Genomic DNA, 27,126 nt, shown 5'->3' with positions numbered 1-27,126 from the left:
GACACCCGGTCCCGGCACGGACCGACACCCGATCATTGCCCGGACCGACAGCCGGTCCCGGCACGGACCGACACCCGATCATTGCACGGACCGACACCCGATCCCGGCACGGACCGACACCCGGTCCCGGCACGGACCGACACCCGGTCATTGCCCGGACCGACACCCGGTCCCGGCACGGACCGACACCCGATCATTGCCCGGACCGACAGCCGGTCCCCGCGGCGCCGCCTCCTGCCCGCGGCCGGCGGCGAACCGGGAGCAGCGGGGCGGTGCCGCGCGGCTCGGAAGCGGAAAGGGCGGGCGGTGGCGGTGCCCGGGGCGGTGTGCCCGGGGCCCGTGGGTGCTCTGCCGGCCGCGGGTGCCCGGCGGCCCTGGGTGCTCCGGTGCCCGGCAGGCCGGTGCGGTGGCTGCAGCCCGGCATGGCGGAGGCGGCCGGTGACGCGGGGCTGGCTCCGGCCGCAGCCCAGGAGGGCGCGGAGCTCGCGGCCGTGATCGGCGCCACCGTGCCCACGGGCTTCGAGCAGACGGCGGCCGAGGAGGTGCAGGAGAAGCTGGGCTCGGCCTCCAGGATCAGCAGGGATCGGGGCAAGATCTACTTCGAGGTCCCGGCCCGGAGCCTGCCTCAGGTCCGTGCGGGCTCCCCGCCCCGCCCCGCTCCGCCCACCGCTGTTCCCCCAGGCCGGTTCGGTGCAGTGCGGTTCGGTTCGGTTCGGTTCGGTGCAGTGCGGTTCGGCTCGGCTCGGCTCGGCTCGGTTCGGTTCGGTGCGGTGCGGTGCAGTGCGGTTCGGTTCGGTTCGGTTCGGTGCAGTGCGGTTCGGCTCGGCTCGGCTCGGCTCGGTTCGGTTCGGTGCGGTGCAGTGCGGTTCAGTTCGGCTCGGTTCGGTTCGGCTCGGTGCGGTGCAGTGCGGTTCAGTTCGGCTCGGTTCGGTGCGGTGCAGTGCGGTTCGGTTCGGCTCGGTGCGGTTCGGTTCGGCTCGGTTCGGCTCGGCGCGGTGCAGTGCGGTTCGGTTCGGCTCGGTTCGGTTCGGCTCGGTTCGGCTCGGTTCGGTGGGTCCCAGCCCCTCCGGCTGGCCTGGCTGCTGCTGCTGTATCCGCCCTTGCCGGCGTTTCAGGGGCAGATGAAATGATTGATGGGGATCTTAAATCAGCGCAGAGATGTAAACTGATAACTCCCGTGTGGCCAAAGGTGGCAAACCGTAGTCTCTGAATCTCGACGTAGCATGGCAAAATTCTAAGGACAGCAAACACGGTTAGTAATGTCTCACCTTTTCATCTTGACTAGGTCCATCGTCTGAGGTCAGTGGATAATTTATTTGTTGTTGTTCAGGAGTTCAAAGACTATCAGTTCAAAGAAAATAAGGTGAGTCTGGGGTTTGGAGTGTTGTTTGGGTTTTCAATTTAAGACAAGCATCAAAGTATTCTGTTTAACAAGTTTTTAATTTGTGATATTATTCCAGTTCCCTTTTTTGGGCTTGTAAATGGAAGTGAGGACGTGGTCTAGCATAATTTCTGCAGTTAAATACTTTACACTGGCAAAATCTGGGCTATGAGCTGATGCTATGTTTGTAGGTCACAGACGTAGGACAGTGAAGTGTCACTTTGGTCACTTAATACAGTGTTGTCTGTTTTACAAGATAAATGATGGAATCCTGTGAGTCTTGTGATTTTCCCTGTAATTCTGTTTAGTTATGGCAAAATCCAGACAAAAAAACTGTAAGCTTTGCTTAAACATGTAGTGGATTAATGTTTAATAAGCTCCTTTGAGAGACCTCAAAATTTTTAGAGGATGGAATAACTTCAAAGCACAACTTTTTATGTCTTTTCAAGGAAGATACTCTAAAGGATTTAGAAGATTTGGTTAAAAAGCTGTCCTGGACTGATCCATTGAAAGTCTGGGAGTTGAACAACAGCCTGAAAAAGAAAAAGACAAAACGCAAAAAACACGGTCTGCAGAGTCCTGCAAGCAGAGAGAAGCTGAGTGATGGTGGAGAAGAGAGAGGAGCAGACCAAAGTAATGACCAGGAGGACTGTGCCCAAAACCCTGTGGCAGTGGAACCTGCTGATGGCCAGGATACAGAGAATCCCCAAGCAGTGACATCCAGAAATGGGGTGGAGGAGGAGGAAGATAATGAGCAATCAGATGTGAAGGTTGAAGTGCAGGCGAGTTCTGAGAGTGGGACCAAGGCTAGTGACGGTCAGACAGGTGAAGGAGAGGCAAAGGTGCTGAAGTTCCGAGTGACGTGCAACAGAGCTGGAGACAAGCACAGCTTCACGTCAAATGAGGCTGCGAGAGACTTCGGTGGAGCTGTGCAAGAGCACTTCCAGTGGAAAGCTGACATGACCAATTTCGATGTGGAGGTATGGTGGCATGCCTTGGAAATACCAATGTTTCTGCAGTACAAATTTTTAGTTCTTATTTCTGATGCTTAGAGATCCCCAACCTGCTTTCTGGAACTGAAAACTGATAATGCTGAAATCAGCCTCCTCTGAAGTGTTCATTTCCCTGGCAACATTATGTGTGTCCTCTGATGCAAGCACTTTCCTTGCTGTCACCTTCAGTAAATCTTTCCTCTAATGCACTGTTTAATAGCAGTCTAAGTTACCAGGAAATGCTCCAAATGGAAGCTGGTTTTGAGGTGAAGGGGCCAGAAGGAGTTAACAATAATGTCAGGTGTTTATTTTCTGCCTGGAGAGAGCAGAGGCTGGGAGAATAAAACCAGCACCACATGCCTGTCGGTGGTGAGGAACCACTGTTTTTGAGGGGCAGAAAGACCTACGTTTTTCTTGCAGGTCTCCTAAGGGCTGACCACTGCCCTGGAGTGAGATTTCATCTTTCTAGCTCATGTAGGCCCCACCACAAATATGACTTTGATTGCTGCTTTTGCAAATGGTTTACTGTGTCATGCAGGACTTACAAACCAAATCTTTTTAGAAGCCAGTGCAATGGTCGCAGCACTTTTAGAAGTCTTGTGCAGCAGATTTTGTGGGAATGAGTGTGAATTCGCCTGAATTCTGTCCTATTAAAATGGTGCTTTGCTTTACTTTCCAAGAAGAAAAGCTTTTTTATATGTCATTCCTGCATTTTAAATTACCATCTAAGATTCCTGTAAGTATTTACTAGGCATTCTGTGGAAAGCCTCTGTTACTCCTGAAATTCACTTAAAGTTTTTTCTTTAGGTTCTTCTGAATATTCACAACAATGAAGTCGTGGTGGGAATTGCATTAACTGAAGAGAGTCTGCACAGAAGGAATATCACACACTTCGGACCCACGACGCTGCGTTCTACTCTGGCTTACGGCATGCTCAGGTCAGGGCAGTTACGTTGTATTATGCTCATTTAACAAGTCCTTTTGTTTCGAAAATTAAACCCTTTCTCTCCCTCACTGCTTCTTCAGAAGCCATTTTTGTTAATTCTGAAAGAAAAATAAATGTAAAACCCCCGGAGTAGCTGACATCGTGTGCCTTGTAACAACAGTGGGTGTTTCCCAGCCAAGGAAAGTAAACATTTGCTGTATTAGCCAAGTTTAAAAATAGTGAATTCGTGAAATTCACAAAAGATGTGAATGTGCTTTCACAGAATGTTTTCACATTCTTGAAAGAATTTCATTGCATTGCTGGTTATAAAATAGCAATTAACTGGTGGAAAAAATAATCACATAAAGTTTTTTGTTAGGAGGGTAGAATCAGAGTGATTAAAATAGTTCACTGTCATGGGTTCCCTTATTTACAGAAATTCAGATTTTTAAGACATTTCTCACAATATCTTTTCTTCTGTTCCTCAGACTCTGTGATCCCCAGCCCACAGATATCATCGTTGATCCCATGTGTGGTACAGGTGCCATACCAATAGAGGTAATTCTTTCTTGAGTTTTTAAAACTTAATTAAACTTGTCTGTATCTGCAACTCAGTAATATGTGTAAGTCTTCTTGGTAATGACTGAATAGTAAGCTCCAATCTCACCAATTTTTGAACAGATGCAAATATACTTTTTGTAAATGACTTCATGTTCCTTCCATAGGACATAGCAGGAAGAGACTAAATCCAAAAGTATTTTGAGCTTTAAAGGTGCAAAATACAGCTGTTACAGAAATGTAAATTTCCTGCCATCCACTTGCGGTCTCTTTGTTGTATTCTGTCACGTTTGAGAAATTATTCTGGGTTTTTTTTTAATTCAAGCAATGTTGATGCTAATGTTGTTTATTATCATTTCCCCCAGGGAGCTGCAGAATGGCCCTACTGCTACCACATTGCAGGGGATAACAGCCCTCAGGCAGTGAAGAGAGCAGCAAACAACATCTGCTCCTTACTGAGGAAAAACGAGAGTAAGGACAGGTGAGAGGAGCCTGAGGGATTTACCTTTCCTGCAGTGTTGTATGCACAGAAATCCACTTTGCATTGATGCATTTGAGTGTCTGGTTCATATTTTCTTTTTTATTTTACTGCCACCATTCTAGACCTCCCCAGTGTAAAAACCTTCTGAGTGCTCTTGTCTGAGGGAACTGCCTTTGCTCTTGCAGCAGCAGTGCCCTGGGCGTTCCCTTGGACATCATCCAGTGGGACATCTGCAACCTGCCGCTGCGGACAGGCTCTGTGGACATCGTGGTGACAGACATGCCCTTTGGGAAGAGGTGAGACGAGCTGGGAAGGTGCTGCACCTCTCTGCCATGTGCTCTCCTGCGCCAGGGCTGCTTCTCCCCAGCTGGGTGCTGAGCTGGGCCTGCTGGGGAGGGAGTCATGAACCCTGTGTTAAAAATGAGCTTGAGTAACTGTGGTTCCAAATGAGCAGTTGATGTCTGAGACACCACCAACACAGAACTGTGCCAGTGATCACAATGGGGATCTGAATTTATCTTGCAGGATAGGGTCGAAGAAGAAGAACTGGGATCTCTACCCAGCTTGCCTGATGGAGATGGGCCGGATCTGCACCCCAGGGACAGGCAGGGCTGTGCTGCTTACCCAGGACAAGAAATGCTTTGCCAAGGTTTGTTCTGTGAGAGAAAATCAAACCTGTTTACACTTGAAAATACATGGAGGGAAAAATTGTAAGCTGTCATCATTACAAAAGATACTCCATGTACTGAGCAATAATTAGTAACCTTAAATTCAGTTTTGGACTGAAAAGTCCTTTGATGTTGCCATCAGATGTGATACAGAAAAATAAAAAATGAAGTTACTGTCTTAATGGCACTCTGGCTGTTTTTGGCTTGCAGGCCTTGTCCCGCGTGGGACACATCTGGCGCAGAGCTCAGACGGTGTGGGTGAACGTGGGGGGACTCCACGCTGCAGTGTATCTGCTGAGGCGCACCTGGGAGAGAGCAGAGGAGAGAAGGTCCTTCTGGTGAGCTGCGTGGGAGAAGACAAGGGACGCCTGCAGACTGTTGAATAGCCAGCTGCGGGAGCATAGGTCTGCCAGTTTCAAAACCAACCAACCTGTGGAGACATTGGCACACAAATATTAAACCAGGGATCAACTTCAGAACTTTGGCATCAACTTTCCTTGGCTTGAATCTTCTCTTTCATTTTTCAGTTAAACATTTATTTCTTCTCCTTACAGTAGAAAACATGTTGAAGCTGCTCTGGGGGTGGCAGTTTACTTACCAAGGTGTATCTTCAAATGCCTATCAGTACTACTAAGAGTGTCAGATTAAAGGGTTCAGGGGTAGTATCTCTAATGTAATTTTCTAATTTATACCATTTCTCAAATGTAAACTAATAATAAACCAGTATCAGGATTTTGTGGTCTGATAAGCAAATTCCAGTTGGCAAACAGTATGCTGTGCTACTGCTTCTCTTGCCTGTTACCTCACCTTAGGGCTAATTATCAGTAAATGTCTGATCCGTATTTTAGTGTTCCATTACCATGGGTGAGGGGGTAACACACAGCCTTAGAAAACAGTCTGTAGTTACTATTTGAGGACAGAGATTCTTTTAGCAGTTATATTAAAAAGTTGAGGGTTTCAGTGTCTACCATGGATGCATCAACGTGGCAAGTTGAATTTCTTAGGTAATTTAACTACCACAGCTACACTGCCTCAGTATTCACAAAAATATTGTTGCAAATATTTTTTTCCTCTGTGACTATACTATGATTTCTCAGGCCTCTTACTCTGCTCATCAGGGGCTGAAAACACATTGCTGGTTTGCCCTTTCCATTACAGTGTGTTCATGCTAAGTATGTGTAATTGTTCAGAGGTTAATTAACAAGTATTAAAGTTTTGGAAGATTTGCATAGAGTTGAGTCGTAATTGTGTTCTTTTTCTGGTTCATGTCCAGATTCTCTAATATCTAGTTAGTTTTTCTCAAATGTTACTGTTTTCATACGTGTGTGATAAAGATAATACAGTGTTTGTATGTTTGTGTTGTATTATTCCCTATATACAGGGAACATACAGCTGAAGGGTAAAATGTTTTGGTACGCAGAGATCAGGAGAGGAAAGAACTGGCAGCTTAACTGTTACTGGCTGAGGAAGAATTGGTTTGTGGCAGCCCTGGTGAGCCCAGTGCCTTAGTCGCAAGAGCTGTGAAATGAGGCTGCTGGGCCATAAGACGTGACAAGGACTTGACAGCTCTAAGTGACAACTCGCGTGTCAAACGCCTGTTGCTTGCTGTTTTCCTCTGCTTGTTAAAACCTTGTTAAAGCCCCCTCACGGCGGGCCCGGTCCCTCACGGAGGGATCCGCCCCTCACGGAGGGATCCGCCCCTCACGGAGGGATCCGCCCCTCACGGAGGGATCCGCCCCTCACGGAGGGATCCGCCCCTCACGGAGGGATCCGCCCCTCAGCGCGCTGACGCAAGGGGGCGGGGCCCGGCAGGGGCGGGGCCCGGCAGGGGCGGGGCCGGCTCTGGCGCCTGCGCGCGGCGGGGCCGGGGTGGGCGCGGGGCCGCGATGTCGCCGCCGGGCCCGGCGCGTCCGGGGGAGGCTGGATCTGTCCTGCGCTCGGTCAACACGCGGGAGCTCTCCAAGATCGTCTTCAACAACCACAGTCCCCGCTGCGTGCTGCCCGTCTGGCTGGACTTCGAGGGCCGGCCGCGCTGCTACCCGGTCCTGCGGCCGCGCAGCGGACGCGTCATGCACAGCTACCGGGGTGGGTGCGGCGGGACCGGACGGGACGGGCTTGGGCGTCGCGGGGCCTGGGCGGCCGAGCTGGTGGCGGTGGAATTTACCCTTTTGCCTTCCCCCTCACCCCTTTTTCCTTTCTCTCCCCTTTTTCCTTCTTCCACTTTTACCTTTCTCTTGCTTTTCCCTTTCCCTCTCCCTCTCCATTTCCTTTACGTTTCCTCTTTCTTTTCCACTCTCCTTTTCCCATTTCCTTTTGCCCTTTTTCCTTTTCCTCTTTCTTTTCTCCTTCTTCCTTTCTCCTCCCCATTCACACCAGTGACTGGGGCCATGGTAGTGGCCTGTGCACATAGAGCTGAGCTGGAGAGCTTGGTCCCTTGTGAGCAGATGCCCTTCGGAGCCACTCATTAAAAAGTTCTATAATTGGTGCATTCCCACCTTGTTCCGTGCCAGGGCACCTCTGGCTGTTCCGGGATGCAGGGACCAATGACGGGCTGCTCGTCAACCAGCAGGAGCTGTTTGTGGCGGCCCCCAATGTGACCAAAGCTGACATCACACTGCCAGGTAAGGGACAGGACCATGTGTGTCCTAGGGAATTCTGAACTTGGTCTCTTTGGACCTGTTAGGATTAGTGAGAAATGAGATCCTCATGCAATTAAACCTGCTCAGACACTGGAAGAGATGGTGAGGGGTTCTAGGTAGAGCTGTTGTATTGGATGGAACTAGTGGCAGATCTCTCCTTTAAAGGGGTCTCTGAGGGGTATTCGTGGGTGCCTGATGGCAGGAACCGCATCTGTCTCCTGTCTGGAGAGCCCAGCCTGTCGTGGGTCACTGCTGCAGGTTGTGCTCTGTGCTCACTTGCTCAGAGCAGCATCATCAGCACTGGAGCAGCAGCTGAGAGCCCTCATGACAAGGTTGTGTTGTGTTTGTGTTTAACTGCAGTGTTCACCCTGAAGGAGAGATGTCTGCAGGTTGTGCGCAGTCTGGTCAGCCCAATGAACTACAGGAAACTGGACATTGTTCAGTCATTATATGAAGAGCTGGAGGATCGTCCTGATATTTGGAAGGATCTTCAGCGGATTTCTCTGCAGAGGAATGAAGGATTGAGGAGCAAAAGTGTGGAACAACATGGTTACTCACTTCAGAGTCCTCAGTAGCAAACCACTGAATCTGAGCAGCAAGAGTCGCCAGGAGACGCACCAGGTACTGATGGCTTCCTTTAAAGTTTCGAAACATAAACTCAGTAACTTTGGTGATAGTCAAATCCCAAACTCTGAACAGCACCTGGAGGCATTGCCAGTTCTGATGGTTCAATTAATTTCAGTATTGCAAACTTTAGGGTAACATCAGGGCAGCTAAATGGAAAATATTCATACAAAGTAACTTTCATTGTATCAGAAAGCAGATTACACCAAGGATTAATTTAGCCCAGACTAATGGTTCTAAGTGTCATTGGTTTTGTTTGAGTAATTTCTTTTGATGGAATTTCCCTTTCACATGTGGGTCACAGAGCATGGGGGGTTTGTACGTGAGGGTTTGCAGCAGTGCCTGAGGGTCTGACAAACACGACACTGGTGGAAAGATGATGTGTAACTGCTTGGAGGTTATTCTGCCTCCTGCCTTCCCACGTACAAAGCCATGTCCTATCTGCTCTAGGTCTGACATGTTTTTACTGTCATCGTACCTCAAATGCCTTATTTGCCTTTGTCATAGGATTCTTGCCTGGCAGATCTCAGCCACACAGACCAGATCCTAGTTTTGGGACACCCTTGTCCCCTACAGCCGTGTCCCCAGCAGCCTGTACAGGGTTCACAGGAGGTAGATGCTTTAAGTTCTGTCTTTTCCCCTCGCAGTGCTGTAGTCCAGGTCATAGGAGAGGCCTTTTCAGGGAGCAGGCAGCTCTTGAGCTGCCTGTGTCTTCTCAGGACCAATGGGAGCTGTACTGACTCACGCAGCCAATTCACTGTAATAGACAGAAACTCCTTTGTTCGCCTAAATATATAGATATGATATGATGCTTTGCAAAATTGTGCTTTGTGTGTAAAATAGGGAGGAAGTTGAAGGCCGCTAAATCGCTGAGGCTCGCATAATAATTAACAGCCTAGCAGAGAGTCCTGGAATGCCAGGACGAGATAAGCCTTAAACGGAAAACAGTGAGAAAAGGTCAGCAGAGTAAGAGTGAGGAAGACTTGGAGCCTTCATCCTACGACCACCAGAGAGCAGAAAACGACCCCCTAATAACCAGAGACACATGCACAGAGACGCCGGAGAAAGGACACGTAACCCGAAAGCCAAGACACTTAAAAGGAGAAACGCAGGAGCGGGAAGCGTGGCAGTTTCGCGGAGAAGAAATTTTTACCTTCTCCCTGCTGCCTGGCGCCGACTTTTGCTTATTGCTGGCTTGCTGTAATTAATAAAACCTTTCCTTATATATCTCTCTCTAGTGCATTCATAACATTCGCAAACAGGGCCATGCTAGTGGCAGGCTAGAGAAAGAGATAATATTTCTTTGCCTGTATTCTGTTCCCACATCTCAGTGGAATGCGTGAATGCAGAGAGTTCATAGAGTGCTACATGAATTGTCCATTGAGCAAGATGTGGTGCAGCTCAGGTTAGAAACAGATTGGCTGGAGATTGATTACAGCAAGTTATTTCTGTGAATACATTTCCTTCCAGCTGTACATTCTAAGAGTAGCTGTGAAACCGAGAATCTCAATGTATTTTGTAAGTATGGAATGTCTACCTATTTGTAAACTTGTTTTTCTTACATGTTTGAAGAAACTGATCTTTGACATAAAATGGAAATGCATGCTAGCTTTCTGACTGTAATTCTGTCAGGTAACTCCCCAGTGCCTCTCTGTTTGTATTCCTGTGATACTCTGACAGTTGTTGTGGTTGATCAGTAAACAGACACTTTAGCCTGTTGCTGCAGGGCTGTGTTGTGGCTCTCGTGAGCTGTCAGCACAGCTTCAGGCAGTGTCTGGGCAGGAACGGTGCTAGTCAAGTTCTGTTCTTACCACCTCTCACACATCTCTGAGGGGAAAGTGAGCCCATGGAGGCCTCTGGAGCAGGCATGGGTCAGTGCCCTAGGGAGCCTGAGGGTCAGAGAGTGCTGTGCTCTGCTCCTGACCATACCTGAGAGCAGCTTCCCTCCTGCTGTCATGAGGCTGTGCACTGCAGTCAGCACTGCAGCACTGACAGACCCTGGCAGGACGCTGGCCTGCTTGGCAGCTTTTCCTGTAACCCAGCTGGTATTAGGTGTTGGGTTTAACAGTCTGTACGTGGCACACTCGTTCTGTGTGTTTCTGAGTTGGGTGGGGTCTGTGATTCCTTGTGTTTCTTATTAGACTGTATTCTTCTGTTCTGGAGTGTTCCTTTGGATCAGAATAAAAGATTGGAGAAGCCGCAGCTGGCTTTAACATGCGAACATTGGGAAATGCAGTCTCCTAGTAGTTACTCAGATGGGTTAGTAATGAGTCAAAGTTGTAATTTACTTGTGGCAGCTGCGTTAGCCCTGGTTTCAGCCAGCCAGCACGGCCTCGCAGCCGCCCCGGGAGCAGCGGTGAGAGCCAGCCCGGGGAGTGCGGTGTGCCGGGACCTTCTGTGCCAGAGGCGGCGGCGCTCGGCTGAGAAACCCCGGGGAAATAAATGCTGCTGACACGGGGCAGCATCCAGAGGCTCGGGGAGAACACACAGCACTGCCCAGTCCTGCCCACACCACGCTGGAAAGGAAAGGCCTAACAGCAGGAATATACAGGATTGTTCTGGACTCTATTAGTTCGATTTCAGTTCCCCAGTAAAACCCTGCATCGCCTGTAACATTCAGAACAGAACTGAAACCATACACAGTCGGATGTGTTGTTTCCCCTTGTTCCATGCCGAGGCAAATAGTTCAAATGGTTTCACAAGTTTTTCCAGTACTCAAGGGGAAGAAGTCTTTTCCTCCTACTTTTATGTAGTTCTTTGTAACACAATTTCAGTCCCATCTTACATCACTTCCAGAAATGTTCCCATCATGAAGGCATTTAGGTGTGTGTCAGAGGGACAGTAAGCAGGGAAAAGGGAGGGGAAAACCCCATAAATGCAATTACTATTGTTGAACTGGTACTACTGATAAAACAGCTCATCCCAAGGCAGTCTTTGAGTTGTCATCTTTTAAATACACTTTGGATAGTTTTGGTTATATTTTCCCATTCCTTGATCTTATAGCTACAACAATATTGTATTTTTCAGTTTTTCTTTGCCACAGCAGAGCTAAGAAGTTCCTGATTTCTGAGGCCAGGAGCGTAGAAACTGCAAAAGTTTGAAATTTTGATACTGAAAACAAGAGTTAGCTGTACTGTAATATATATGCAGAGTAGAAAGAAACAGTGAATTAAAAGCTGTCAAAACTTAAAGCACTTTCTGCAATTCATACAAATTTAGACCTAGGGCTAAATATGAACAAGAGCAGAAGGATGGAAGGTTACACTTACGTATCTGCTGGCAGTCTCTAGCAGCAGTGTAGCAGGAAAACACTCCTTTTTGCCAGAAGTATTAGTGATATTTACACTGGCAAATTAATTAATTATACATTTTTATCAAAATCACGTTAAATAAAAAAAAAAAAAAGAAAAAAAAAAAGAAAAAGCAGAAATAATTGTTGACTTTAAGAACATGTTTTAAACCTAACCCTTGACAAGCAAGATCTGGCCCCGTGACCGCTTCTGAAGTTCCCCCTTCCTGCATACCCTACCGTAGCGCGTTTTCTGGAGAGAGCCCCGCTGCGCTCCGTGCCAGCGGGCCCCGGTGTGCCCAGCGAGCCCCGGTGTGCCAGCGAGCCCCGGTGTGCCAGCGAGCCCCGGTGTGCCCAGCGAGCCCCGGTGTGCCAGTGAGCCCCGGTGTGAGCCCCGGTGTGCGCCCCGGTGTGCCCAGCGAGCCCCGGTGTGCCCAGCGAGCCCCGGTGTGCCAGTGAGCCCCGGTGTGCGCCCCGGTGTGCCAGCGAGCCCCGGTGTGCCAGTGAGCCCCGGTGTGCGCCCCGGTGTGCCCAGCGAGCCCCGGTGTGCCAGTGAGCCCCGGTGTGCGCCCCGGTGTGCCAGCGAGCCCCGGTGTGCGCCCCGGTGTGCCCAGCGAGCCCCGGTGTGCCAGTGAGCCCCGGTGTGCGCCCCGGTGTGCCAGCGAGCCCCGGTGTGCCAGTGAGCCCCGGTGTGCGCCCCGGTGTGCCCAGCGAGCCCCGGTGTGCCAGTGAGCCCCGGTGTGCGCCCCGGTGTGCCAGCGAGCCCCGGTGTGCCCAGCGAGCCCCGGTGTGCCCAGCGAGCCCCGGTGTGCCCAGCGAGCCCCGGTGTGAGCCCCGGTGTGCCCAGCGGGCCCCGGTGTGAGCCCCGGTGTGCCCAGCGAGCCCCGGTGTGCCTGCGAGCCCCGGTGCGAGCCCCGGTGCGCTCCGTGCCAGCGAGCCCCGGCCGGAGGAGCCGTGCAGGCATCACCTGCCGGCTTTTCAGCGCGTTCTGTGCCGGTGCCGTTCTTCCTCCAGCGCTGTGAGCTCTCGCTGCCCAGCGGCCCCAGCGCCGGGGAGCGCTGGAGCTGTTGGCGGTCCCAGCCCCGCTCGGGGCCGGGGAGCGCTGGAGCTGTTGGCGGTCCCAGCCCCGCTCGGGGCCGGGGAGCGCTGGAGCTGTTGGCGGTCCCAGCCCCGCTCGGGGCCGGGGAGCGCTGGAGCTGTTGGCGGTCCCAGCCCCGCTCGGGGCCGGGGAGCGCTGGAGCTGTTGGCGGTCCCAGCCCGCTCGGGGCAATAAACACGGGCGGAGGAGCCGCCAGCGGAGTGTCCGGGGCCGCGGCCGTGCCCGCTCGGCCTGCCGGCTGTGCGCAGCTCCCGGGAAAGCATCCCTCGCTTCCGGCACGTGGAACGCGTCATTTGGCAAGCGGGCTGGGGCAATAAGCAGCCATGGAAAGGAAAATGTGATTCGGGGCCGGGGCCTGACGTCAGGCGGAGCAGGAAGCGGCGCTCGGAGCCCGCCGGGGATCGCCGGCAGCGGCGCGGGCTCGTTCCCCGGCGGCGGGGGCTGCCGGGCTGGGACGGGCTGTGAGGGCGGCCCCGCGGGGAAGAGGAAGCTCTGAGGGAAGAGAGGAGGGGCCGGTGAGTGTGAGTGCCCCTGGCCGCGGTCCCTGCGCTGCCGGTGCCGCTGGGGACAAAGGTCCGTGCGCTGAGGGAGCGCGGAGCCATGGCCCTGCAGCAGCCGCCCCCCGCCCTCAGAGCGGGCTCGGCCCCGGCGCTGTACATCCACAGCATGCCCGCCTGGGTGCTGGAGGACTTCTGCCAGAAGATGGACTGCTTGAGCGACTACGACTGGATGCGGTTCGGTGAGGGGCCGCGGGCCGGCCTGGCCGGGAAGGACGCGGGGTTCGGGGGCCTGGGCGCTGTCCCCCGCTCGGCAGAGCGCGTCCTGTGAACAGGGAATTCCCGGGCACCGTCTGGTTTTGCTTTTCAAACGCAGCTGGAATGCCAGACTTCTGTGGTCCCTCGGCTTTTCCCGGGCAGCCGGGCTCCTTCTCCTCACTCTCCGCAGTCTTTCGCACTTCCCTCTCCACTCACACCATCTCTGGCCGCTTCTCACTGCCTGTTTTCACAACGCCTCTCACATCTGCTCAGATGTTCTACTTTTTTTCTTTCCTCCTTCTTTTCATGTATATTTCCTCATACTTTCTGCCCCTGTTTTTCTCGGTCCCGGCTGTGTACAGTCAGTAAGTACAAAAAATATAGTCCCGAGTTATTTAATCTCTTTTCTGTACCCCAGTGCAAGCAATTGTAAGTGGAATGTTTTCTTAGTGCCTGCCTTTCTTGGTGCCGTTCCTGCCATTTGGCATGACTTCCCTAACTGTGTGCTGAATAAGCTCTTAGCCCAGATGAACTTGCTGATGTAGTGTGGGATTCATCTCCCCTACCTTCAGGTGCATAAAGCTGTATTTCTGATGTCCTTCCAAAGCCAGCCGTGGTGAGAAGTCGGGGATCTCTGTCCCCACACGAAGAGCAGAGCCCCATGCCGGTTTCCTTCAGGCACAGCCCCTCGGGGACTGCAGCTCTGGGGCTGTGTCTGGGTGTGTGTGCAGCTGGGGCAGCGAGGGGAGCTGGGTTTTGGGTGGGTGGGTGAGCTGTGAACACAGCGGGGTCACATTGTGTAGGGTCAGCTTGGGCACAGGATCTAAAACCAGCTGCATTTCCCTGACGGCTTTATCTGAGTGTAACTAACACCCAGGTGATTCAGTCACTGTTCAGCTCAACACAGCACAGGGATTTAGGAATGAAGGTGGGAGTGCAGCCACTCCACTGACTGCTGTCACCTGTTCTGGGAGAATCACCTCAGGAATTTAGTCTAACCTTACTTTGGTACAAAGTATTAAGGAGAAAGATTACAGGGAAAATATGCTGAAAAGTGTCTCTGATAGAACAAAATTTTTTTCCAGAATAGTTGAAGGAAGAAAAGGATTATCTTATTTTAGGAACAGAAATTTCTTCATGTCCACATAGGTGATTTATTGTGATCCTTCCTTTTAAAGATATGCAAATGCAAAAGCAAACTGTGTCTCACACCTTAGCCTGCCCTGTTTGCCCTTCCTTGTTTTTTTTAATATTTAAACAGAAATATCCATTCTCTCCCACCAGCCTCCTATGTGATCACTGATCAAACAGAGCTACGGAAAATCAAGTGCATGGAGAAGACCGGGATCAGCATCACAAGGGAGCTCATGTGGTGGTGGGGAGTGAGGCTGGCAACAGTGCAGCAGCTCCTGGACCTGCTGCAAGGGCTGCAGCTTTACCGAGCAGCTCAGGTCATCCTGGACTGTGAGTAGCTGCCCCTTCTTCCCGTGGCTCTGTGCTGCTCCTCACAGCACCCAGGCCCCTCCTAGGACATCTCCCTTGCTAGCTGAAGAAGCTTTTTCTTAGAAGTCACATCCCATGTCAAATTCTGAAATGTCTCCACTGATTGTGATTGTCTGCTCACTCAAGTGAAATGGGTGCTGCGAGGGAAGAGGTGACACAGGTGGATGGATGGAGAGGTGGCACATTGCAGCCCCTGCCAGGATTGTGTCCAACCCAAGAGCAGGTTCCAGCAGCTAGCCCTAAACACGGACACAACAGAGACAAAACCAAGCACCTTCCCTGCAGGAAAACACTCACCATCCCTCTGTGGGTCTGGTTTGCTCCCTGTGGTGTGGCAGTATGGCACTGCTTGCACAATTTGCACCCGGTGGAGGTACAATGGGGCAGTATCTGCTTTCCCTTATGCTGCTGTCAGTTACCTTTATTTCTTTTAGCTTATCTCTGTATCTGAATATGCTTACTCAGGTGATCCCTCTTGAGCAGATACAGAGGATATGTTGCTTGTTCTGTTGGGCACTTCAGAAGACTAAGCGGTCCCTACATCACCATAATTTAATTCATTCTTATTTAAAGGAATCAGACACAGCACAAAAGGAGATCTTTTGCTGGCAGATTACTTCCCAAAGAGTTCTACTTCCCTTCAGCAATTTCTTGCACTCACTAGTCCCACTTCTGAATGTCCATAATGATATTTTCTATGTTAGTCCTTTAGCTGCAGTGCTGCCCTGTTTGTCTGACATGCAGGAAGTTGCAAAAGTCATGAAAAACCCTGAAAAGTAGGTTGAATAAGGGAAGTGATGCTAAGTTCTGAGACTTCTACGTTAGACCATGTGAGGAAAAACCAGAATACAGGGATTTACCTGCAGAATGCAGCGACTGTCAGTTTTGACTGTAAAATTTGGGATTTCATAACATTCTAACAAAGTAACAAAAATACCTGAGTGTTCTGAGTTTTAATTTTCAGACCTGGTTTCATTCAGACCTGAATTCATAGGTGGCATTGAAGAAAACAGATAGAAACCTTAAACAGAAGATGCCACTATTGCTCTTCATGCACTGCTGTTGTTCAGCCTCGGTGCCTGAACGTGCCATGGCTTGGATTCTCTCCCACAGTTCAGTGGCTCATGGTTCATACAAGTAGCCCAGATTACAAACACTGGGCTTCCTGCTTATTCCAGGTACTCCCTGGCCTTTGTTTGTACAAGTAAAAGAACACGAAACTGTTGTCTGATTTCAAATGCAAACAGAGGCCTGGCACATTTGATTCTGAATCAGCAGATAAGATACAAAGCTGTTAGAAAAGCAGGATAAGAACCACCATATAATAATATTTGGGCTTCTGTTTTTTCTGTATAAAAATAAAATATTAATTTGGATTTTTAAGTAAATGTTAAATGTATTGCTGATAAAAGGTGCCAGATAGAAGTTTAGAACTACAACTAGGAAAATATTACCAGGGAGTAGAAAGCCCTTATATCACCCCTAGTGCACACTGTGCATTTCCAGGCTCCTTTTCAACCTCAGTTTTAAGAGCATTTTAAGGGATAAGAATTCACCTGCTTTGGAGATTTCGACAACCAGCATCTTGAACTTTTGTACTTTATTTCTTCCCATCCTAACTGTAGCCTAATCTCCTCTGAATAATTCCCTCTCAGCTGTACATAGTTTTGAGTTCCTGTACACTGTATCTTTGTACTTCTTTTAGTCAGACTTCAAGTTGCTTTTTCAGGCCTGACTCTGAGGTTTTGCTGTGTACAGTACAGGATCTGTTAGAGCCGTAATGAATCAATAATTCATCCTTTAAACTTTCCTTATATATCAATAAGCTTGGAGCTTTGACCATTGTTTTGTTTTCTCTAGATTGTCTTTGGTTTATTTCTTTCTGTTGCTAAGTGAAAGTATGAATCTTTCTTACAAATACTCCTGTATATGAAAGTTTTTCCTAGGAATGAGCCTAGTCATGCCACTAAAATCCCACAATTGAAAATAGTCCTGGAATGTTTAACTGACTAAAGCAAACACAATTCTGTCCATCTTCCCCTCAGTCCCATGACAGCTGACAGAGAACTCAGTGCCTTCCTTAGGTTGGGAGGTATTTGTGATTTGAGATCATTACCTAAAGGATGCTATATAGAAAATGATAAATGTATTATTTTTGCTAATTTCTTCTTGTAAGAGACTGTATCTCTTGAATAGTTGTTGCTGGTATTTGCTTGAAGCTATTAGTTCCTGTTAATTTTCAGTAGAAGTTAATGTCATGGGTATAGTCTCAATTTAAATATTGTCTAAATTGCTTGAATGTTCATTTTAATGTTGCTGTTAATTTGAAGTCTGATATCCTGACTAGGATTATTTACTGGTCACTCATTATAGTCAGACCCTCTTTTCCCTGGTTATCCTTATTTTCCCTTTGCTCTGTTTTGAAGGGACATCGGCCTCTAACCTCACCAGCTCTGAGAAAGAGCCAGAGCCACCCAAACAGATCATATCTGTACCTCCCACAGAAGGCAAAAGGAGAGAGAAAGAAAATGCCATGAGTTTGTTGCCATCCCCAGACTCCTCCCAGCTGGGAGCAGTCCCAGCAGGCAGTAAGTACAGTACTGGATTCCAAATGTGCTCTGACATGAAATGACTGCATAGCCAAGGCTGCTGTGTGTTTGTGGTCAGGATAGTACAGTGCAGACACTGATCTCCCAGAGGGGCACAGCTGAGTGTTTGCTGTTTTCCTAGCACTGCTGTCTCCTGTTTATTCCTGGCTTTAGCACACAGCCTCCTGGTTGTCCTTCCTTTAGCCCCCTTGGCCTTGAGAGATGCTGGCTGTATCTATTCTCTGGGGTCTCAGGATGATTCTGAGGTCTCTGAATGTCCTGCCCCATGTCCCTCTCTTCATTCACAGTAAATCTAGGCCAGCAGAGAGTTGGGCATGGTCAGCAGCCCCTCTGCTCTGCTGAGAGAGGGAGGGAGAGAACCACAGCACATGCTGGGGAGAGCATCTGCAACAGCACAGCTTTGTGTCCCCAGCCAGGGCACTCATCCTGCAGACAAGAGCCAGGAAGAGAGCTCCTTGTCTTCACACAGAATTTCACAGTTTGACAGACTGTCAAACTGATTGTCACACGTTATCCTTACTCAGAAAATTGAAAAAAAACCACCCCAGATCTTCATAATTCCTAGTCCTTTGTAGTTAGTCACAGGTGGTGGTATTACAAAAATAAGGTGTGTTTTCAATGCTGTTATCTCAGTTTCAGGTGCTGTTTCTGAAGGAATCTTGTATTCCCTCCCTGCTCCACCACCTCCCCCAAGAGACCTTTTGAATTCCCTACAGTCCAATCCTCCTGTTTTATCGAGTGTGAAGGTAAATCCCTTTAGTGCTCACTGACTATAACAAGGAAAATTGTCTTGATGAAATTCTGTCTTTTTCCAGTTAAAGTTCATCCCTCTACTTGTACAAAAACATTGATGTAGTGAAAACATTGAGCTTGATTACAAAGGGTTTGGACTGAATACAGTGCTAATGCTTCAGTTAGATTGCTTGTGGTTTACATCACTTTTTTTGCCAGTGAAGGACCAGTGAGGGAAAAATTTACAGTATTGCTTCCTGCATAGCTCAGAAGGGATAGCATACCCACAAGTAGCAATTGAGTTTGAAGGACTGTCACATGTAGATATTACAGAGGACTTAAGTTTCTGGTGCGATCACAGGACAGGACAGCATATATACCACTGATTAGTCAGAGCCACATACCTCTTTCATTTCATTGTATAATTAAAATGTGGTTTCTGCTCAAAACTGGGCTAGTATTGAATTTAAGTCATGTTGTCCAAAGCCTTGTGTAGCTGACAACTGAAAATCTCCCAAGATAAAGGTTCCATCACTTCTCTGAGCCCCTGTTCCAGTGCTTAGCCATTACAGGGGGAAAAATTCTCCACATGTTTCTAATGATTTCAGCATGAAGTCTCCTGTTCCTTCCTCCCTACAGTTCTCTCATCTCTCATCTACAGTCTAAGTAGATCTGTCCTGTCCCCAAAGTGTTTCCCAGATCTGTGGGCACACCTTAGTCCCATTATGGTTGTTCATGGCCTGTTTTCTTTTGTTTATTATGTCGGACACTTTAAACCCCCCCACAATAACATGGTCCAGGAGTACCAGCCAGGAGAGAAGACTGACTCAGAGTGCAGTAGTTTCAGAGTTTCTAGAGAAGTTAGTGCTTTGTTTCCTTAAGTTGGGTGCATATTAAGGTTGTGAAAGCTGCATGATTAGGTTGCAGTGGTACTGTAATTATAGTTGGTATTAGGACTTACCACACTGGAAGCAACAAATTATTGTGCAACTGATGCTAAATGTGTCAAAAATAGATATGAAGTTTCTACCAGAGCATAACTACATTATGAGGGACCCAACTTTCTTATCCAACTGTTTCTTAATATATAACCCAACTATAAAGATTAATATCTTTCGTAAATCAGGCTAACATCACATAAATACATGGGCTTTTAAACAAAACTGTTTCCTGGGAAGGGTGGAAATGCAGATTGGTAACTGATTTCAAGTCACTTCTACTATGCAAAAGTTTTACATCATCCCAACACATCAGTACAGGAATTACCCACACCCTAAGGAGTGACTGCATAGTACTTTCCATAGTTTCATTCAGCAATCACAGTAATTGCTTAAAACATGGAAAGGAAAAAGCATATGGATTATCATGAGATAAACTTATTTCTTCTACAAATGTGTAGCCTTGCAGCTCTTGTACTCCTCAGCAGGAGACGATGGCTGATCTCCCTAGCGGGAGTCTCCTTTGGACCCAGAGGGAAATTGCAAATGCCACAAACAGTTTCAGTGACAAGAACAGAATCTGTGAAGGTACTTTTGCAGATGTCTACAAAGGTCAGAGGAACAACATGGTGTTTGTCATCAAAAGGCTCAAAGAGGTAAGTACTGCATCTTTTTCTAGAAGAGGGTGTGTTATTAGCATGACTTGCCCAATAGCAGTTGTTTAATATTGTGTGGGGAAGGAACCAGAATAGCTACACAAGAGGAGAGGTAAAAAAGAAATTATGTAAATAAGTAAACCTAAATTCAGAAAACACACATGATGGATACTTTATTCATGTGAGTAGTTCCATTAACTATACATAGGAGTAGCCTGCAGTATATCTGCCTGCATTGGTGATTGGATCGGGGGTGTCTTTATGGCAATTGTTCTAATTGCCAATTAATTGTTGACTTTTATTTAATGTTGCCATCAGTGGTAGCTGCCTGTTTCCTACAGTAGCATGTCATCTAAAGACTGCCAGATCTGTATAAATGCAAAGTCCTAGTAATTACTAATGACATTCTCCTGCATGTTTTCATTTTTCAGCTGGAATGCACAAGCCCAAATTCCACCCAGAGGTTCTTTCACACAGAAGTGCAGATTTGCTTTCGGTGAGTAATTGGCTTTCAGAGGCAGTGATGCATATCCTGCTCATGGTCTGTGCTGGCTGTTCCATCAGCACTGGGGCATCAGACACTGTTCTGGGCTGGGGACAAGGGGTCGTGTGCTGCCTGTGCAGGAGCCCTGGACAAGCAGCACAGTGCCCGGGGCTGCTGCTGGTCCTGGCTGAGCTCTGCAGCCTTGGGATGGGGAGGACACAGTGCCCACCTTGTACCCCTGCTGCAATGTGATGGGCTCTTGCTCAGTCAGCCTCCTGCCATCTCCTGCCCAGGACTCTGCTGTGCCTCCAGCTGTGCTTCCAGCTGCAGCACACCATTACACTTGCCTTGAATTTAGGAATTTATTCCAGCTCAGGAATGTATTTTTCTGCATTGTTCTTACATCATTTGCAAATCAGTGCTGATCTGTGCCTGCAGGTGTTGTCACATAAACATTCTGCAGCTGCTGGGGTTCTCGGTGGAAACTGGATTGCACTGTCTGATATATCCATACTTGCCCAATGGCTCCCTGCAAAACAAGCTTCAGTTACACGTAAGCAATAGCCTGGATCTGCCACCTCTTGTGATTGCAAGTCCTCTCCTGGAATTCCAGGAAAAACAATTGCATCTCTGATTTCTGAGAAACAGCCAGAAAAAAAAGGTGCCCAAGTGCCTTGGCTGCAAGCACCAGAAAGGCAGCAGGTCTTCTCCTGGAGTTTGACTGGGACTCAGCTAAGCCTTTGCTTTTCTAAACTACCAGTGTCTTAGAGTGTTTTATTCCATTAATTATCAACTTTCTCCTCCTTTCCTTGCAGGAAGATTCTTCTCCACTGACCTGGGAGATGCGAATTAGCATTTCTATAGGAGTTGTCAGAGCAGTGGAGTATTTGCATAATTTTGGAATTCTTCATGGGAATATCAAGAGGTGAGGACTTTGGCATATCAGCACTTCCTTGGTCACCTGGTAATTCAAATATTTCTTTACCAATCATGGATAAAGTTTATACAATTTGGAAATGCATTTGCAGTGTTTTCTGCTGTGCCTTGTTCTGTAGGGCCTTTACCCTTTTTTGTTTAACTGGTGTCTTTCCTAAATGATGAAAGTAAATTATTTTGAAGTAATTTTTGGGTGCTTGTTTTTCCCCTTCTTGCTTTAAAACATTCTTAATCCTTTCAGTCCTATGCAGGAGGCCAAATGTTGGACACTTTCAGTACTTAAGTTTAAAAGTATAAAACTTAATCTTTGCCTCAAGATAAAGTAATGATTTGACCAATATTGTTATTTGTCTGTCATTATTGCAGCTCAAATGTCTTGTTGGATGAAAACTTTACACCAAAGCTTGGGCATTCTGGCCTGCGACTGCATTCTTCTGATAAAAAATCAGAATATGCCACGATGAAAACCAAAGTCCTACAAGCTTCTCTTACTTACCTGCCAGAAGATTTTGTCAGACATGGGCAGTTAACAGAAAAAGTGGATATATTCAGCTGTGGTGTGGTATGTTTCCTTTTTTACATGCTCTGTTTCCTTTTTTGATGCTTCTAGACAAGAAATTGAATGTAAGAGCAAGTACCTATATGGTTGTTTTGATGGAAATTTCATATTATAGTTACTGGCTGTATAGTGTGCTGAAATCCTGATTTTAATTGTTCATACTCCAAGTATATCTCAGTTTGTGGCAAAATGAGGTGAATCTTTTGAACAAGAGAAACAAAAATGTTTCTTATTGTAAATAAAATATTACTGCTGATGGCTTAAAACAAATTAGATGCTCGAAATTCTTGCAGACTCACCACATGAACTGCTACAAACATTGCTGTTTGTTTCAACTGTTTTCAACAACAAACCATTCATTTGTAATTTCAGCTAAAATAATTGATAGTCTGTGATGTCACCCATCTCCAGGTGTTTCCATTTAAGTAGGAAGTTACTCTGTTCTGTGTGATTTCTTATCTGCATTTAACTTTACTTTCTTCTTAATCTTACTCTTTTAGCGATATGTATTGTACTGTAAAATCTGGGCTTGGCTCTGGAGGTTGATTTAAAGTCTTGTTAAGTCATCTGAAGTAAAAATACAATATCAGATTGCATTGAAAATTCAATATTTCTTTAGTTAGAAATTTACTTTTAAAAATTATAGTTAATTCTGAACAAATCATTTTATCTTTCAAATACACTTTCTAGGTCTTAGCAGAGATACTGACTGGGATTAAAGCACTGGATGAAGACAGACACCCGATGTACCTGGTAAGAAAAAGCAGCACTAATGAACAACAATACAAATGAATGGGCTGTCATAAAAATAATTTAAATTTTATTTAAATACAATTTGATATATGTCCTGCAGAAGGGAGGTATAGGAGTATATCCTGTTTCCATTAACATCAGTAGCCTGCCTGCCATTAGAATAGAAGCACAGCAGATATTCCCATTTCACATACCCATTCATGAGTGCTGGTCTGAATTGCATTAGGAGAGACTCCAAAATAAATAAATAAGAGACAAGGCTTTGTGCTGAAATGCTGCTGTGTATTTTCTGTCTGCCAGGAGGAGGTGGTACGAGCCACAGTGAGTGGGGAAACCTGGGTAGGCAGGAACTGCAGAAGCTCATCACCATGTTTATCAGGTGTTTGTCTTGTGCTCATGCCTGGAACTGATATCCTCACCAGTTTCCCAAGCTGAGGTTAGAGCAACATGAACCACTTGCACAAGCAGTCAGAACAGCCAAACTCACTGAATGCATTAAAACCATCTGTAAAGAAAGCAGCCTCCACCTGCATTCCTTCTGTGGGATGTGCTCATGATTTCTTGTCTGGCTGAAGCCTTGGAGGGGAGAGCAACAGTACTCCCGCTATTTGCAGTCAATTTAGAGAGGTTCAGAAAATCAAAGATCCTGTGTTCTTATTTCTTTAACATGTGTTATAAAGGCCTGTGTAAGAATGCTGCTCTTGACAGTGTTGGCTCTTTTTTATTCCTATATAAATGAGCACAAGTGAAGAAGAGCTGGCCCTGCTTTAGGGAATTTGACATTGGACACATGCAGAGAAAGTCACTGGCCTTTTTCTCTCCTGTGAGAACAAACATTTCAGTCAGTTGCATGAACAGAGGTTATTAAAACTTTTCAGTCTGTGACCCAAGCATTGAGTAGCACTAATGACAAATACAGAGAGATTCTCAGAGATTCAGACAAAAATAAATGCTTGTGTTCATTTTGCCATCACTAATGCATCTCCTTCTTTTGAGCAGAAAGATGTGATTGCCGACGAAATTCAAACAGCAAAAGAAAGCTCACACTCCAAAGTAAAAAATTTGGAAAAACTGGCTGCCAAGGAAATCTGCTGCAAATACCTAGACAGAAAAGCAGGGCACTTGCTGGAAGAGGTGGCTGTTGATTTTGCGTCAGCCATCTGCCTTTGCCTGAGAAAGAAGAATTCAAACATAGCAGAGGTAATATTTTAACTACATGGCCAAGATTTAAGTCTCTTTGTCATCAGGGTATAAACATACAACATTAATGTCTTGCTTATTTTTGTAAGTGTTGACATAGGGGAATATGTCTAAGCAGGAGTACAGGAATTATTATGCACTCACATATTTGGTTGTTAAAAACAGGTACTTGAAATTATGGAAATGGCGGAAAACAAATTAAAAGAGCATTACATCTGTGGAAGCATCACTTCTGGATTCTCCATGAACACTCCAGAGGAAACTGATGATGAGACAGCCAGTCTGAGCATGGATGTGCCTTCTGCAGCGGGGAATAAAGAGGAGAGCACCCAGGGAGCAACTCTGACCAGTGGCAGCCCTTGCACAGCTTCCATGGGAGCTGTGGCACCTGACACATGTGCCATCTACATGTCGCGGGTCCCTTGTGAATCAGATGAGTCCAGTAGCTTCATATGGAATCCTCCAGAAAAACCCACAGAGGAGTTACCTAGCCACAGCTGTACCGATTCTGAAAACAGGGCAGCCTGTGGTGAGAGGATCAAGCAGGGAAAGCCTGCCCAAGGACTGCAGGAGAGAAGTGTGGCGTGTGCCAGAGGCGATGGCATCCTGGAGACAGCAGCTGCTGCACAGGGCACCTGTCCACAGGGAGACACAGGCCTGGATGTGTCACCTTCGTGTGCTCCACAAGGTAAAACTTACCATGCTAGGCACAAATTACTCTCTTCTCCAGAACTGGTTAGGTTCCTCTTCCTACTTTTAAACACAAATCAGTAAATCTTTTCTCCTTGGTTATGAATTTACTAATAAATCTAAAAAACATTTAGTGGTTTTCTATCAGATTTTTTTCCTAAGCCAGTTTTGTTAGCTGGTTGTTTTTTCTTAAATTTAAAATTATCATCTATTCCTTAGACAATAGATGCATTTTTTTCCCTCAGTATTTGGGGTTTTTCTTGTTTTTCAGCCTTATCCAGAGAGACATCTTGGAAAATAAAGATAAATGATCAAAAAAAGAAGCTCATGGAAAATATTTTGCTGTATGAAGAAGACAAGTTAAACAGTTCCGAACTTTTTGAATCATAAATTGGATGGATTTTTAGCAGTGGCCAGCTCAGAAGAAGTAAGGACTGTCTCCTCATTAGAAAGATAGTAAAAGTGTACCTTTCACATAAGATTAGGTAGCAGATTTGGATGAGGAATGTTAGCCCTGACTGAAGGAAACAAGAAGTACCACATAGAGAAGCACCAGGAAATACCTGTTGTATAGCAGATTAAAACACAGTCTCACTCTGTCCACAGAAATGCCATCTGCCTTTTCATCTGCAATGAAAAGGGAATGGCAAACACAAGTGCCAAAATAATTTATGATTAATTTTCAGTGTGTTTCAGGAAGCATCTGTTGGTCTCACTAAACCACAGTCCCAGGAGTTACAGACCAAAGACTGCCCAGTGGCCAGGCAGCAATACCCTGTGTTGTTTTCCCACTGCATACAGCACCCAGGAGACCCCAGAGTCACTGGGGTGGTCTTCCAGTGACTCTCTCCTGTTCCATATAATCCTAGTGCACATACTCAAAACCACTGCATTACCAGAGAGGGAGATTTTTATGCAGTGTTTAAGTTCTCAGAATGTTGTTCATGGCTTCATCTCGGTTTGAACTGGACTGACCATGGGTGTAAGTAAATAACTTGAGCCACTTTCCTCTACTCTCTGAGCTTCTCTCCCCCATACACGTGACACCACCTAAATCCATCCTTTCAGTTCACTCTTGGGAGCTCGAAGACCACGTTTAATACTTCATAGGAGTATTTCTGGGAATTATTTTTTTCTAAGTGTCCTTTACATGGTAATGTTTCTCATTGTGTTTCACATGGTAACTGTTGTATATTTTGGATTAATGGAAAGATTTTAATTTAAAATAGCTTTTTTTTTTTTTTTTAATAGGACACTTGAAACATAATTTGTTGTATTTATTTTGGCAATGGGTCAAATATAAGCTAATAAGGGGACTTGTTGATGGTTCCACACTCACGCGGCATTCTCAAAGGAATCCTTGTGGGTGTCCCTTGGTTCACCCAGCAGTAGGAGCCTTGGTCTCAGGCCCAGGGATCATATACAAAAGAAAAAATATAAATTTGTATGCTGGTGTATTTATGATTAAGTTAAAGCCCCCTTAAGAAAGTATCCCATTTGTTTTTATGATATTTGTTATTTGTACTATTTCTAGCATATTCCACTTGGGTGCAGTCTAGGAATAAACAGGATTATTATGAACCAAAAGAATTATCAGAGTATGGAGCTCAGCTTACAGACAGGTGATCTGCCTCCTGAGCACAGGGAACAGGGCCTGATGTGCAAAAATAGCTGCAATTCACAGTGGAGTTCAGGAAACAGAAATAAAATTAATTATAAGTAATTATTTTCAGTGGAATTGTGTACTAGTATATATTCCTAGCTTTACACAAAGGCCTCACAACTTCTATTTTTGTACAGTACCTAGTTCATTGTATGTATTATTACGAGCAAGTAAAAATATTTTAACTGAAGACCTGAGTACTGGAATTACCTACACATTTCTCAAGTTATTTTCTACACTAAAAACTGGTAACATTCCTTAATTATAAGTGCCTTGGATACTGTCTTTGTGTTTACCAGTGTTTGTTTTTTTTTTTTTTATTTTACCGGAATCAAACCAAGATTAATACTGACATATGAAACATTGTATACTCAGATTTGCCAATAACTGCTTAATTCTACAGGAGATTTAATTGAGATACTTTATGACGCTGAAAATGTAATATTCATTGTTTTTCACGGGTATATTCTGGGAGACCCATGGTAAAATCCTCGTGTCTTCTCCAGAAAGGAATGCACTTGGATAGACAGCAAAGCTGAGTGGGGAAATCCAAGAGTTTTAAATTGAGAAATGTAGTTTGTGCACAGTTCTGTCACTAAAGTGCTTTAGAGGTTTTGTTCTCCTGTAGTCACCAAATGGAATTGTTATTCTTTGTCTTGTACCCTGATAGTTTTAAAATATTCTGAGGTGATTTAGGTAGTCTTACAGAGTTACCTAAATATTTAGCATAACATACATAAGACACTGTGTGGTCTTACATTAGCACTGTTATGTAACTTTTCAGAAAACTTTTTTTAAAAATGCCAGTTTATGCATTACCATTTAGTAATAGCTTTGTGAATAAAAAACCTGGAAAATTCCCTTCTTTCTAGCCTCCTTTTTCATGATTTATGGGACATAAAATGTATTTCATACCACCCTATTTGGGCAAAAGTAGCTCAAAATCACTTTGCTCTCAGTAGTATTTATTAGTGCAAACATTTTTTTTTGCT

The 27,126-nt window shown here is 46.4% G+C and overlaps 3 protein-coding genes across 13 annotated transcripts; all 3 read left to right on the top strand.

Moving 5' to 3' along the window:
- The first annotated feature begins 297 nt into the window (after positions 1-297).
- THUMPD3 (THUMP domain 3 tRNA guanosine methyltransferase) lies at positions 298-6,238 on the top strand. 2 transcript variants are annotated; one of them, XM_086845637.1, is made up of 9 exons: positions 298-629; positions 1,286-1,363; positions 1,831-2,361; positions 3,181-3,311; positions 3,787-3,856; positions 4,222-4,337; positions 4,526-4,633; positions 4,863-4,986; positions 5,216-6,238. In XM_086845637.1, the coding sequence occupies exons 1-9, from the start codon at positions 423-425 to the stop codon at positions 5,345-5,347; spliced, it is 1,497 nt and encodes a 498-aa protein (XP_086701763.1). In that variant the 5' UTR covers positions 298-422; the 3' UTR covers positions 5,348-6,238. The 2 variants fall into 2 exon arrangements, with proteins under 2 accessions (XP_086701763.1, XP_086701762.1); XM_086845636.1 differs by having other exon boundaries at positions 307-629; positions 4,523-4,633.
- Positions 6,239-6,835: 597 nt separating this feature from the next.
- On the top strand, positions 6,836-10,499 carry VHL (von Hippel-Lindau tumor suppressor). 3 transcript variants are annotated; one of them, XM_086845834.1, is made up of 4 exons: positions 6,836-7,090; positions 7,516-7,626; positions 8,005-8,265; positions 9,112-10,499. In XM_086845834.1, the coding sequence occupies exons 1-3, from the start codon at positions 6,892-6,894 to the stop codon at positions 8,217-8,219; spliced, it is 525 nt and encodes a 174-aa protein (XP_086701960.1). In that variant the 5' UTR covers positions 6,836-6,891; the 3' UTR covers positions 8,220-8,265; positions 9,112-10,499. The 3 variants fall into 3 exon arrangements, with proteins under 3 accessions (XP_086701960.1, XP_086701959.1, XP_023791427.2); XM_023935659.2 differs by having other exon boundaries at positions 6,856-7,090; positions 8,776-10,499; XM_086845833.1 differs by having other exon boundaries at positions 8,005-10,499.
- On the top strand, positions 8,005-26,994 carry IRAK2 (interleukin 1 receptor associated kinase 2). Of its 8 annotated transcripts, none has more exons than XM_086845827.1 (13): positions 8,005-8,265; positions 14,696-14,875; positions 17,341-17,502; positions 18,157-18,269; positions 19,655-19,849; positions 20,281-20,345; positions 20,772-20,886; positions 21,149-21,258; positions 21,636-21,831; positions 22,519-22,581; positions 23,581-23,781; positions 23,947-24,469; positions 24,743-26,994. In XM_086845827.1, the coding sequence occupies exons 2-13, from the start codon at positions 14,743-14,745 to the stop codon at positions 24,859-24,861; spliced, it is 1,995 nt and encodes a 664-aa protein (XP_086701953.1). In that variant the 5' UTR covers positions 8,005-8,265; positions 14,696-14,742; the 3' UTR covers positions 24,862-26,994. The 8 variants fall into 8 exon arrangements, with proteins under 8 accessions (XP_086701953.1, XP_023790825.1, XP_023790827.1 ...); XM_023935057.2 differs by lacking the exon at positions 8,005-8,265 and adding an exon at positions 12,605-13,395; XM_023935059.2 differs by lacking the exon at positions 8,005-8,265 and adding an exon at positions 12,813-13,395 and having other exon boundaries at positions 19,682-19,849.
- The last annotated feature ends 132 nt before the right edge of the window (positions 26,995-27,126 follow it).

The sequence above is a fragment of the Cyanistes caeruleus genome, chromosome 11 (genome assembly GCF_971803275.1).
Source record: "Cyanistes caeruleus chromosome 11, bCyaCae1.hap1.1, whole genome shotgun sequence".
NCBI classification, from domain to species: Eukaryota; Metazoa; Chordata; class Aves; order Passeriformes; family Paridae; genus Cyanistes; species Cyanistes caeruleus.
The sequence above is the reverse complement of the archived record's forward strand: the minus strand, read 5'-3'. Positions and strand labels throughout refer to the sequence as shown.